The sequence below is a fragment of the Streptopelia decaocto genome (genome assembly GCF_964273445.1).
Source record: "Streptopelia decaocto genome assembly, chromosome: 16".
NCBI classification, from domain to species: domain Eukaryota; kingdom Metazoa; phylum Chordata; class Aves; order Columbiformes; family Columbidae; genus Streptopelia; species Streptopelia decaocto.
The window spans coordinates 10,719,553-10,732,910 of NC_138671.1; the positions used below are offsets into that span (position 1 = coordinate 10,719,553).

The 13,358-nt window shown below is 47.2% G+C and overlaps 1 protein-coding gene across 1 annotated transcript in view; it reads left to right on the plus strand.

The window, feature by feature from the left end:
* The first annotated feature begins 2,236 nt into the window (after window positions 1-2,236).
* LOC309447051 (myosin-3-like) overlaps window positions 2,237-13,358 on the plus strand; it is a 28,996-nt gene continuing 17,874 nt past the window's right edge. The window contains exons 1-17 of the mRNA XM_082067313.1: window positions 2,237-2,275; window positions 2,816-3,027; window positions 5,229-5,372; window positions 5,464-5,620; window positions 6,353-6,380; window positions 6,462-6,570; window positions 7,117-7,209; window positions 7,531-7,594; window positions 7,672-7,770; window positions 9,111-9,214; window positions 9,294-9,432; window positions 9,975-10,093; window positions 10,289-10,438; window positions 10,891-11,061; window positions 11,714-12,023; window positions 12,193-12,269; window positions 13,261-13,348. Of these exons, the coding sequence (XP_081923439.1) occupies window positions 2,824-3,027; window positions 5,229-5,372; window positions 5,464-5,620; window positions 6,353-6,380; window positions 6,462-6,570; window positions 7,117-7,209; window positions 7,531-7,594; window positions 7,672-7,770; window positions 9,111-9,214; window positions 9,294-9,432; window positions 9,975-10,093; window positions 10,289-10,438; window positions 10,891-11,061; window positions 11,714-12,023; window positions 12,193-12,269; window positions 13,261-13,348 (2,056 nt within the window). The 5' untranslated portion in view covers window positions 2,237-2,275; window positions 2,816-2,823. The remainder of the gene's footprint in view (window positions 2,276-2,815; window positions 3,028-5,228; window positions 5,373-5,463; window positions 5,621-6,352; window positions 6,381-6,461; window positions 6,571-7,116; window positions 7,210-7,530; window positions 7,595-7,671; window positions 7,771-9,110; window positions 9,215-9,293; window positions 9,433-9,974; window positions 10,094-10,288; window positions 10,439-10,890; window positions 11,062-11,713; window positions 12,024-12,192; window positions 12,270-13,260; window positions 13,349-13,358) is intronic.

Sequence of the window (13,358 nt, forward strand, 5' to 3'; positions counted from 1 at the left end):
AACATGTTTGTCAAAACACCAGTGACAATGACGCTCCTGCAAGACCAGAGGGTCAGCTTTCCTTGGGCAAACACCAGCAGGGCCAGGCACTGTGTCCGAGGGTGAGGTAATGTCCCCCACACCACAGCCGCTGGTGCCACAGGTGCTCCAGGGGCTGGTGCTTTGGGTGGTGACAGCAGCTACTTGGGGAGGCTTCAGGCTTCCCACAGGTCATGGAGGTTTCATTCTGGTAAGGGAAAGCTGGTGCTGCAGCCTTGGATGGGTGTCTACATGAAGGGTGAGTGGGTGATACTGAAATGATAGAAGATGACCAAAACAAGTGGGGTGACTCAGAGCAGAGGATGCTCTTCCACTCATGCACCAGGAGCTGCCTCTATCTGCACAGGTGTGAAGGATCCCATTGCTCCTGCCAGGTGAGCTACGTTTGCAGCCATTGCCTGTCTGCTCTGTACCAGCCAAACAGATCACTTGGGACTGGGAGGCCTCCCTCCAAAGCCCATGTGAAGGGGGTTCATACCCCTTTAGCAAGAGTTTACAAATCATCTTAGCAAGAGTTTACAAATCATCTTTGCAAGAGTCAGTGAGGGTTTTATAATATCTCGTTGAAAATATGTGACCAAGGACATAGGTTATTGGCCCAGAGAGTAACCCAGCAGGAGTGTGGCTGTGCTGAGCATCGTCCTTTGCCCTGAGATGGGAGAGCTCAGCTCCAGGTCTTGCCTGGTTCTAACCTCTTCTGCAGAGCTGGAGAATTTTACATTCTTATTTTTCCTCCGTGCTAATTCCCACTGGTTTCCTGTGCTTCTCAGGGCACACACACAGGCTACAAGTGGCTTGGGTGGTGGTTTGGCAACATGGTGCTGGATGTCTGTGGCACAGCCCTGCTCTGGGGAAGGGAGAGGGGTGTCGGAGCCTATGCTGGCCATGTCCTGCTGCCGGGCCTTGGTCTGTGTTACCCAAGCAAGAGCTGCATTGGTGCAGCGTATCCTTGCACAGGCTGCTGCTCCTCAGACGCCGCGCTGCCTTTCCGAAAGCACGGCCAAGCCTACAGCCCAGGGACTCACATAAAGGTGGTGCTCTGGGTCACCAGTGCTCAGGATCGAGCAGAGCTGCACCGTCCTCACTGGTGTGCAAAGGTGGCTGGTATCTGACATTTTGGTGGCTGCTCTGTCCCCTTACCAATATCCTCACCTGGGAATTGCAATCAGCTGTGTGTACGAACCTGACAGCACGATGTGACATGGCTTCTGCAGCTCCTTTTGGCAGCAAGGGTAGTGGACATCCTAGGCAGCCATAGCGGTATTCGAAGCTGAATTTCTCTAGCATATTCAGGGTTTGACATTCATAAAATGTCCACCTCTGGCTAGATTTGGATGTTGTCCTTTCTGATTAGCCTCTATTTTGCCATGGTTTGTCACATCATACTTCAGTCGCAGCCTCTCCTCCTGTCCTCCCTGACCCCTACAGTGATCAGAAGTCACAAGATTTGCCATAACCAATCCTACATGAATCCTCGTCACCTTTTTCTCTTCCCGTGGCCTTGCCCTCCGCCCCACGGGTGGCTGCTTTGTGTTCCCTTGCCCTGTGCAGCTCTGCCCAGGGATCTGTGAGCAGCAGCAGTGGGGCAGGGCCCTTCTGGACCTTTCTCTGACATGTAGGTGAGAGCAGGTATGAGTGAGGTGCTGACCATGGTCGTAGCTGTCAGGAGAGCGTGTTCACAGTAGAGGAAATTCTCATGACAAAGAGTCTACAAACCACAGTTAGGTCCTGAAGTTACTAAAATGGGAAAAAAGAGTGTCTTCTTTCTTTACATACTGTATATGGCAGAAAATGAATGTGAATTGGTGAGCAGGCAGGAATGTCGATCCCTTCCTTCCAAATATAGGGAAGAGGCCGAGCTAAGGGAGGGGGCTGAGCCTATAAAAGCTGTCAGGGAGAAAGCCCTTGCTGGTGGCTCCTGATCCCTTGGCTGTGTGGTGACCGACTGGCAGAGGGGCAGAGGGCTCCTGCCACGGAGCTTGGAGCCTTGCAAGGCTGCAGCACTGTGGGGGGAAATGTGCTGTTGATTCCCCGCTGGGCCATTCCCTGGGTAGGGAGGGACTGGTGTCTGCAGTTTACTTCGCTGGTCCTCAGCTGCAGTGATTGCTCACAATAGGTGAGAAGTATCAGACCTTCGGAGAGGCCATAGCTGAGCTGGAGTCTGACCTTTCACTCTTTCTCTTCCAGATACCGGAGATGTCAGCCTCTTCCTTCTTTCTGTCAACTGATTGTTGAGGTGAGAATTTAAGGCATGAAAACTAGTATCTTGCCCAGTCCAGCATGAGCTGGCTCTTCCCTTGCGCTCGCTGTGGGCAGGTTCCTGTTCTCCCCTGTGCATGAGCAGGTCCTACGGCACGTGTGTGTTGCTGCCTACCAGAGGACAAGGACAGGCTCCATGTGGGAAGCGGGTGGGGGAAATCATGAATGAAGAGGAGAACTGGAAGAAAAAATACTTCAGGGCTTCAGCCTTACTAATAACTATGTGAATCCTTCAGAAATCCCTCCCCGTTGCCACACTTCCCCAGGAAGCCCTCCTGCTCCTTCAGGCTGGGATCCTCTTTCCCTGGGGCCATGGAGGGTGGCAGCTTTTCTTCCTTGCTTTTGTACATTCCAGCTTTGAAAGACAAATACCTCGCCCAAGCCCTCATGGCACATGTTCAAGAGATGGGAAGGGTGTTTGGGTACCCGCTCTCAGAGCACCCAGCTTGGGAGGGCTGGTTGATGTCCAGCTCCACTCTGCCCAGCTGCAGGGACCACAACAGGGCCTGTCTTTCAGCTTCAGCCATGAGCAGAGACGCTGCCATGGAGATTTTTGGTGAGGCTGCACCATACCTGCGCAAATCAGAGAAGGAGAGAACAGAAGCCCAGAACCAGCCATTTGATGCCAAGACCTGTTGCTTTGTGGCTGATCCTGAGGTGGAGTACACCAAAGGGAAGATCAAGGCTGCCCAGGATGGGAAGATAACTGTTGAGACAGAGGATGGCAGAGTAAGTGCATTCTCCTGGCCTTTCTCCCTGCGCCACTGAGGGCTCAGGCCGCCTGCCGGGGAGGGCAAGGAGCACAGAAAGCATGAGACTAGACTAGAAATCTGCCCTGCCCAGCCTTGCCCTCTGACTGGGACCAGCACAGCTTGCAGAGGAAGGTATTGCTCTGGATGCTGGGTTGAAGACATCCGTTGGATAATTATTCTTGGTTTAGGCTTTAATGATCATGCAATGCTCTGAAAGAGGCCGCGTTGTAGCCTCGCCAGTCTTACCATTCCTCTAGCTCTGCTTTTAACCCTTTGTCATCTTACACTGTCATGTCTACCGATAAATTCCTTCCTTTACTGGTAGCAAAGCAGGCCCCTCCTTTGAAAGTCCTCTTTGCATGTGAAATTATCAGTATCACTGGCTGCAAACAGTTTCCTACAGGAGCCTCCAAGGTGTTAATCTTGCAAAAACACTGAAATGTCTTAACAACTTGTGCCCTGGTAACTTCTGTAAGGATAACTGCAGCAGCCTGAAGAACTGCCTCAACCAGCATCTTGACAGCAGACACTACCAGATTTTTTAAGAATAAAGCAAATAAAGAATAAAGCAGTCACGGCTGGGTCACCCCCAGCCCAGCGCAGTCAGGGGTATGTGGCTGAGCCGGGGCTTTGCAGGCTGCTGTGCACAAGGACCCGCTTTCCTGGGGCTGGCGTTTCGGATCCATTTGCATTTTCTGCCTCTGTAGTGTCCTGTGGGAAAGATTTCCACAGTTTAAAATTAGAGTATATGTAAAGTGCTTCCTGTTTCTGCAATATGCAGCCTGGTAATTTTTGCTTATTTTTTCACAAGGAGAAAAAGTGAATAATTAGTCCTTGCTCTAGCCATGGTGGTCTCTGCCATTCCTGACTTTGCAAACTTCAAAAGTATCTCTTTTTCACCCCCAAATCCCTACCAGGTTATGCCCTCCTCATAGAAAAGCTGTCTCATACCTGTGACCATCTTTGTTTCTCTTCTCTGGATCAGCTCTAGTACAACTATGTCCTTTTTAAGAGGTGTGATCAGTAATGAAGGTTTGAATAAACTGACAGACACATCCTACATATTATTTTCTAATAATTCATAATATTCTAGAGCTTCCTGCCTTCTTCTGAGCATCAAACTTGCATTATGTTAGAAACCTCTGTGGTAACTCCCAGCTGTGTCTTGTGAGTAGCAGTTAATGCACAATCTCTTATTCTGTACAGGGACTTTCTGTGAATCCTAATTGTTCAAGAGTTGGAGCTCTTTAAAAAGGTATTTAGGGACACAGATCACAAAGTGGCATTTGAAAACAGTGCCTGTAGTTCTTGCTTTGTCGAAAGAAGCCCAAGATAATTCTACTAGTCAGGATCTGAGCTTGGGAATGGTGTTCAATCTTTCTGAATCAAATATGATTGCAGTAATGCTATTTCCTCTTGGGACTGGAGTAGTCAGCTTGGACCAGCCCCTGGCAGCAGCAATTACAGTGTAAAAGCAACGAATCAAAGCCATGGGAAAAGCCATCTGGAGAAACAAGAACAGGATTTTCAAGCTCCTTCCTGGTTCAATGTGGCCACGATCAGCTGCTGCCATCTGTCTACATCTGCTTTGCTGCACATCTGCCACTGGCCCCAAACGTATCCAGGGGCTGTGCGACAGGACTGTGAGCCCAGTAGATGGAGCTGTTTAATAGGACAAGAGCCTTTGTTTGATTAGGAATGGCAACAGGCGGGAGTGAAACAACTCTGTTCCAAGGGAGGATTTGCTGCTGAGGAATCTTGTGCTCCTGCTGCCCTGTCTGTCCGGCATTGCGCAGTTCGAGTCCCGCAGGCTGGAAGGCAGATGTGCTGGCAGCTGTGCCCCTGGCCATTGCAGCTGTGAGCAGCAGCAGCTTGAACTTCATCAGCAGCAATAATGCGTAGAAAGATCTGGTCCAGCAGAAATTCTGTCTGTGTGGTTGTAGCAACTCCAGGACAGTAAATTTATATCCTGTAAATTTGCCAGTGTTGTGAAGTTCCTGGCTTGCAGCAGTGTCTGGGCTGTAATAACCATGTCTTGTTTTGCACAGTTAAACAGAAAGAAAGATCTGAATTAGAGCAGCCTTACTGATGTTATTACTTCTCTGTGTTTGTGTGTACACATGGAAGAAGCATCGAGAGTTGCTGAATCAAGCTTAACTGCTTCCTTCTGATTTATAGACAGTAACTGTCAAACCTGATGATGTGTATGCCATGAACCCGCCTAAGTTTGACAGAATTGAGGATGTAGCCATGTTGACCCACCTGCACGAACCTGCCGTCCTCTACAACCTCAAGGACCGCTACACTTCCTGGATGATCTATGTAAGTCCCGTCTTGCGGCAAAGGAGAAAATCCAGCTGCCAGGAGATGGACCTCGGTGACTCTTCTGTTTTGTTTGGTTTTTTTTCTGAAGACCTACTCGGGTCTCTTCTGCGTCACTGTCAACCCCTACAAGTGGCTGCCGGTGTACAACCCAGAGGTGGTGTCCGGCTACCGAGGCAAGAAGCGCCAGGAGGTCCCTCCACACATCTTCTCCATCTCTGACAACGCCTATCAGTTCATGCTGACTGGTGAGCTTTTCTATTTTGACCAGACTCAGAAAAAAAAAGTGTCAGAAACACTGCTTTTGCCGTTTCTTATTTGCCATGGGCTGAATTGCCTTTACCATCTTATACAGCGTGTTGCCCCAATTCCTTGTGTTGTGTCATGTTGCAGATTATCTGCTTGAGCTCTGGCTATTGTACTGTGGAATTAGATGTGTGATGCAAAACCAGCTCCAGACAATTTTCCCTGTCTCTTAGAACAGGTTTTTATTGTTTTACTGCACATTATTCTGTATTTCTGGTCTAAGTACTAAGCTAAGCACCATACCAGGAACCACTGCAAAGGGAGGTGGCAGTTGGGTAGGACACAGTATCTGGGATGTCCCCAGTCAGCACACCAGCATGTGGCTTCAAGCAACTGCAGGTAGGTCCAGAACAGAGATAGAAGAAATATTTTCACCAGAATACATGCTTTTAGTTTGAATCAAGTCTTGTCCTGTATTAAAGAGTAATGAAAGTAGAGAGTGGTGAAGACAGAAGCAAAGGGCAGAGTGCAGGATGGAGCAAAGGTGAAGGAGAGAAGACAAGACGTGGAGTGCAGGGAGAAGAGGGGAGGAGGAAAAGACCACATGTCTTTGCAGTTTTGCTGGCAGATACTTTGTTTCTTTTCCCTTCAATGGATTCCAGGTCTTGGGTTACTTGAGAACCAGCACTTTTCCCTACAGCTTGTCTGACTGCAGCTGTTTTTCCCTTTGACAGATCGTGAAAATCAGTCTATCCTCATCACGTAAGTACATCTGTCACTTTGAACTTTGTTTCCAACGAAAACTGGGCAGATAATTCTTCATTCTGTGCTTTCTTTCATCAGTGGAGAATCCGGTGCAGGGAAGACTGTGAACACGAAGCGGGTCATCCAGTACTTTGCCACAATTGCAGCGAGTGGGGACCTGGCCAAGAAGAAGGGGTCCTGCATGAAGGTGTGAGGAAGAAAGGCTTGGCACAAGGGCAGTTCAGGGTGTCACCAACTTGCGGCTGGGGACAGCACTAGTGACAAACATTTACCTCAATATGTGGAATATCTTTGAGTAGCTTCAGCCACTCTCTCAGAAGGCAGTAAGGCCAGGGCTGATATGCAGTTAGGACCACAAAGATACAAGCCACCAGAGCTGCCACTGTCACTGCCCAGATGTAGCTTTATCTGGACTGATACCAGGTCTGGGAGGTCAGTGTCCAGGATTCTTCCTAAGCTCCAGTTTCTTCAGATGGACTAGACTGTCCAAGTGGCTGAGGGATGAGAGCTCTGACCATGGGAGAAAGTCCAAATATGAGAAAAATTCATTATTCACCATTTACACACAGTGCTGGTTCATGGCGCTGTAGTTGAGGACATGCTGCAGTAAAACTGTACAACCGAAATGAAGGGCACATGGCTGCACATGTCATCAGGCAAGCCACAATATAGTAACTTTTTCCTACCACATAGCCCATGGTGTTTTTCAATAATGGTTCAAATATTCTCACAGGGGACGCTCGAGGATCAGATCATCAGCGCTAACCCACTGCTGGAGGCCTTTGGGAATGCCAAGACCGTGAGAAATGACAACTCCTCGCGCTTTGTGAGTCATATTTCTCTGCCCTGCTGCATTTCTAATCCTGTCTGCCTGCTTGTTACCTGCAACTGAGGGCCCTTGAGCTGGGAGAAATGTTTTTGCTGAGAAATTTCTTAGTTGTTTGTCAGATGCTGATGTGTTTACGGCTGTTTCTTGCTCATAGCTGTGTGGGCCTGCAACAAACTGTTCCCCTTTATCAATCTTTGAATATCTAAGATAATTCAGACTGATTTGGAATTGCTGCCACTGAGATTCAAGAGAGAAAAACACTCAGGCATGTTGCCCTGAGAATGCTGCACTGACCACTACTTTTTGTCTGCTTGCCAGGGTAAATTCATTCGTATTCATTTTGGTACCTCTGGAAAACTGGCCTCCGGTGACATTGAGACCTGTGAGTAAAGGAGGGGGGGCTTACTGCTTTACTGTAAAGAAGAGCTTGAAAAATGTCCGTGTACATACGTATTACAGACTTACTCGAAAAGTCAAGAGTTACTTTCCAGCTGAAGGCTGAGAGAAGCTACCACATCTTCTACCAGATCCTCTCCAATAAGAAGCCCGAACTGCTTGGTAAGGACAGCCATAGCCTGGTGACATTTTACAGTAAAATCAATATGGGAAACTTTTTCCTAAATGCATCAGCTCAGTGACATAGGGTCCAGTGGCACCTGCTGGCCCAGGGCCATGTGTCACAAGCCCCCAGCTGTGCCAAGCACAGAAGCTTTGATCATGTGCTTGTTTATGTCACCTGTATTCCATTATTAGAGGTGACTGGGTTGCCAAACCTGTGCACAGCACTGTTGTCTTTGTATAACAGTGTCACACTAGGGGTTACTCCACCTCCAATTTACTGTCCATGGGTAAGCTCTAACGCAACCTGTGTGTGGGTGAGGTGTGGGGGTGGCTAATTTACTCTGCCTTACATCTTGCTGCTGTGGAAAGTCCAGCTTATACAAGCCAGATCCTGTGAATTGTCTTCAATGAAAAGGTGAGAAGTTGCCTGGCTGCAGGTTGGCGAGACATCCTGATCTACAAACCACATATCTGAACTCTTCATCATACGGGCAAAAGTTCTTCCCTGGTTCCAGTAGAGCCCCTTCAACCTTTTTCCCTTCTCACTGCCATGCTACACCCTACCTGTGCCCTGCATCTGGCCCAAACCCTTTTGCCACATATTCAGCTACTGTATTGATCCTCACTCCACTCTGCCTGTCCCTCCCAACTATCCACAGAACATTTCCCAAAGTGGAGCTCCTATCCCCATCCTCCCACTACATGCCCTCCCAACATTCACCACTTCCCTCTTCCCTTTCTAGAGAGGCTGCTGTGTGCCAGGGCGCTGCATGTCTGATTTATCTTCCATGTATGGAGGGCTTCCTCTCCTGCATGCTGCACAGCCCCACTGCACATCTGCACACCTCTGCTTCTCTTACTCTGCCATAGGATTCAGGACTGAAAATGAGCTGTTAATTCTGGCCTCAGTTAGATGGAGAGAAACACACGTGTTGGTATTATTTATGTGCACCAGCACACAACCATAGTGGGTACAAGGGGCATCCAGGATGCATTAGTATATGTCATATATGAGGATAAGCATGTATGAGTCTTACCTCAAAGTATTTTTCTTATAAGCTGTTTCTTTGGATGGCCCTTGTTCTGTGTCTACCAGTGCTGGGTGTTCAGCTCCTACTTCATAGCATATTAGGCTGGGAGGACTGAGTACCTGCCCAGGGCTTTCTGCTCATCCGGTGGAAGGCAGATAAATGACATTACTCTGTCTTTCTTGTCTCTTAATAGAAAACTAAGAGTTTGGGGATGCAAATGGAAAACGAGCCTGTGAACACTTGCTGAGCTGTTGTTCCCTTTTTCACTTCTGGGGTCTGTCTGTTACTCCTTTGTTTGCTTTTCAGAGATGCTCCTCATCACAACCAACCCGTATGACTACCCCTTCATCAGCCAAGGGGAGATTTCTGTGGCCAGCATTGATGACCAGGAGGAGCTTGTTGCCACAGATGTGAGTACATTTAGCAAGGAGAGACAGTATCGCTTTTTCTATCAGCACCATTGTAGTCAGCTGATCTATCTGTGTGCAGGCAGCCATTGACATTTTGGGCTTCAGCTCCAATGAGAGAATGGGGATTTACAAACTGACAGGGGCAATCATGCACTACGGGAACATGAAGTTCAAGCAGAAACCACATGAGGAGCAGGCAGAGCCAGATGGCACAGCAGGTAACACCTTCATGGCTTGGAGGGATGTATTTCCAACTGTTTTCATACTATTTTTCACTATAAATTCAAGGAGTCTGCCAGGAAAGAAGCAGTTGTTCCTTGATGAACATAAAAAGAAGGTTCAACGTTCAGCTTACCGCATCCTGTAGAGTCGGTTTCTGCATCCATTTTATTCCTGATGGCTCTGCTGAAGTCCCTTATGCCTGGGACATGTTACTGGAGTGTTCACCATTTCTGGTAACACATCCAGACTTGTTCTGCTTGGGTGATGTTGTGCAGAAGTGGCTTGAAGGAAAAAACCACTCTGTTATCCCATCATCAATGCACTCATTGGTTTTACCCCACCTAGCCACTCCATTGTGAGGACCAGCCCTACGTGGCTGTTTGGAAAAGTAGGTGAGAATGTTGGTCAGGCTTTGTGGATGGGGTAAACCCAGCCAGTTTGCCAGGTTTCAGAGGGAGCTCTGGCTGGCTCCAACACATTCAGTCTGTCCCAGCTAAGAAGAAAGTCTTTCAGCTCTTTTTTTCTTTTCATTTGACAGGGGCTGACAAAGCAGCGTACCTGATGGGCCTGAACTCAGCAGACCTGCTGAAAGCTTTCTGCTATCCCCGTGTGAAAGTGGGAAACGAATATGTCATCAAGGGCCAAACAGTGGATCAGGTGGGTGACAGGGAACAGCAGGGACTGTCCTGTCCCTAAGGGACAGGGGTGGGTGCAGGTCACAGCTGAAGATGCTCAGGACCATTAAGGCCTGTTAGTGCACTCTGGCTGACTGTGTGTGTGGTGGAGGGGTGTTTTATTCTGGTGATGCACCAGCAGTGCCCTGACACAGCTGTGTGAACCATGTCCCTGCAGGTGCACCAGGCAGTGAATGCCATTTCCAAGTCAGTCTATGAAAAACTCTTCCTGTGGATGGTGATGCGCATCAACCAGCAACTGGATACAAAACTGTCAAGACAGCACTTTATTGGGGTCTTAGACATTGCTGGCTTTGAGATTTTTGAGGTTTGGTTTTACATAGAGCTCTTAGACTTCTGGCTGCCTTTAAACGCTTTTTTCCTCTTGTTTGCCTTTTCTGACCTTTCCTCCTCCTCACCCCAATGTATTCCTCAAAACAGGGCAAATATCTCTGAAGCTGCTTCTGCCTTTGTAGATCCATCAGCCACTTTGTAAGAGAAAGGAAACAGCAGAAGCCTAGCCGTGAAGCTGCTGTCTCCCTCCCCACAGAATCTGTATTTGATGACGTTGGGGTCACCTAAAATATCGCCCATGCAGGTTACATCAACCATGTGCTGCACAGCACAACTTCTCTGAAAACCTGAACCACCCATAATATATCCTGTATGCTTTTATAAAAACCCTCCAGGGACAGTCTGGCTGACCTTGCCTTGACATCTCTACAAAATAGATTGATTTGAGTCAGTTTAACAATATTAACACGTTTATTCAAATATTAGTTCAACAGCCTGGAGCAGCTGTGCATCAACTTCACCAATGAGAAGCTGCAACAGTTCTTCAACCACCACATGTTTGTGCTGGAGCAGGAGGAGTACAAGAAGGAGGGAATTGAATGGGAGTTCATTGACTTTGGGATGGACCTGGCTGCCTGCATTGAGCTCATTGAGAAGGTGAGATTCTTACGTAGCTTGTGCAGTCACACAGATCAGATCTAGGAGGAGTTCTTGAGAGGGTTTGCACTGAGTGTCTGCAGCACAGTCTCTGTGAAGCTTCCAGGTCTCCTTACCTCCTCTCTTCCCTTAAACATAACCCTTGTGGTTAATTGTCCATTGATTCGAAATCTATTTTGCCTTCTGAAAAGACATGGCTTTTACTTCTCTGTTCTGTCTTTCCTTCTTGCACATCATTATCAATTGTCATTTCTTTGTCATATTTACCCCAGTTGTCTTTTGTCTTTGTATATTGGTTCCTCCACAGGTTTTCCTCTCTGTTAAATTCAGATGTTAGAAAGCCTCATGTCTTCTTGTGTTTTGCTCCTTCTGGATAAGGAGAAGTCACTACTATATGTCTAGAAGTTACTGCACAGTTTTTGCTTGGCTTTCTTTGTTTTCCTGCCAATGTCTAAGTAGTTCAAAACCCCATTTATGAAAATCTGGTGTTTCTGAATGTCTTGCCAGCTGTTCATGAAAAATCTTGCCTATCTGCTCCTCCCAAGTTAATTCTCTATAAAATACCACCAGTACTTCAACTTTAGCATTTCTTTCACTCCATATTATTATAACTTGAATTAATCTTGTTTGGAAACACCTTTTTACTATTCAGCCCTTGGGCATCTTCTCCATCCTGGAAGAGGAGTGCATGTTCCCCAAGGCAACTGACACCTCTTTCAAGAACAAGCTCTATGACCAACATCTGGGCAAGTCCAGCAACTTCCAGAAGCCCAAACCTGCCAAAGGCAAGGCTGAGGCTCACTTCTCCCTGGTGCACTACGCTGGCACGGTGGACTACAACATCACTGGCTGGCTGGAGAAGAACAAGGACCCCCTGAATGAAACTGTTGTGGGGCTGTACCAGAAATCATCTATGAAAATTTTATGCAGTCTTTATGCCACCTTTGCTTCCATAGATGAAGGTAAGATTAGAGGATTATGTCTCTTATCTGGTGTTTCCAACTGTTGCTATCACCTGACTTGAATCAGTGTCAAGTCAGTACTCATGCTCTATGTGTTAGATGCACCATTATAATGCTGTCCAAGGGATCTACAGCAGTACCTCAGCTGGACTGTTATCTCATTTTCCAGCTGAAGATGGTGGTATTCAGAAGAAAAGAACTAAGAAAAAAGGCTCTTCCTTCCAAACTGTCTCCGTACTCTTTCGGGTAGGTGTGTTCTCTGGCACAGCATGGACCAGCTGCAGCAGATGCCAAGAGGCAGTCCTGTCAGACCTGTCTGCACTAGTTCACCATTCCTACTTTCTCTGTTGCCACACGATAATGTGGAAAGTTGCCTTTGGGATCTGGTAAAGGCTAATTTGAATTCTGCTTTGCTGATGAGGTCCAGTGGGATGATGGTGGAGAAGTCATGTGCTTTGATCAGGTTGCACCGTTTCACAAAGCTGTCTTGACTTTGACCTTTGGTGCAAAGAGCATCCCTCCCCCATTTGGCTGTAACTGGCTCCTTCCAGGTTGTGTCTGAGTACAGGGCACAGCCAGTGCCTTCCAGTCAGTGTGGGCAACACAAACGGTCCAAGAACATGTTGCAGCGCCTGGATGCTGCTGTGACACATCCATATCCTGGGGCCAGGAACAGGCCCAGCCCTTCCTGGCAGGATGAGGAGTGCAGCATCCACCTGGCCGTGGCATGGGCCATCCGCACAGTATGTCATCATTGGATGGGATGCTTAAAGAAATGCAATGCTAAAAACCTGTCCTGCAGAGCAGATGACTTCTGATGTCATAGACAAACATTGGTTTTGTGTCGCAGTTATCTTTTAAACATACATAACTAATATATCTAAGTAATAAAAACAACAAATGAACCCATTCATTTGTTTGATCAATAGCTTATTTAATCAAGGAAGTCCAGTATTGTTATCCCAGAATATCATTCATTTATTTGCACCTGTTTAATAGCTTCTAACCACTAGAGACACATTTTCATTTTGAGACAGGAGAAAAGTTTATCATTTGTGTCCACTGTTAGGAGCTATTTACTTTGCTGATGCCTGTACCGAATTGTAGAATATTCACTAGAAAAGTAAAGAAAACCTTCTAAATTTTTTTTTTTTTTTTTTTGTGAGAGTCAAATAATATTTATTTGCATTATGTCTTGAAGTAATACAGAGCTTGCAAATGATCTCTTTTTTTACAGGAAAATCTGAATAAACTGATGTCCAACTTGAGAACAACTCATCCTCATTTTGTACGTTGTATCATTCCCAATGAAACAAAGACCCCAGGTAATTCATA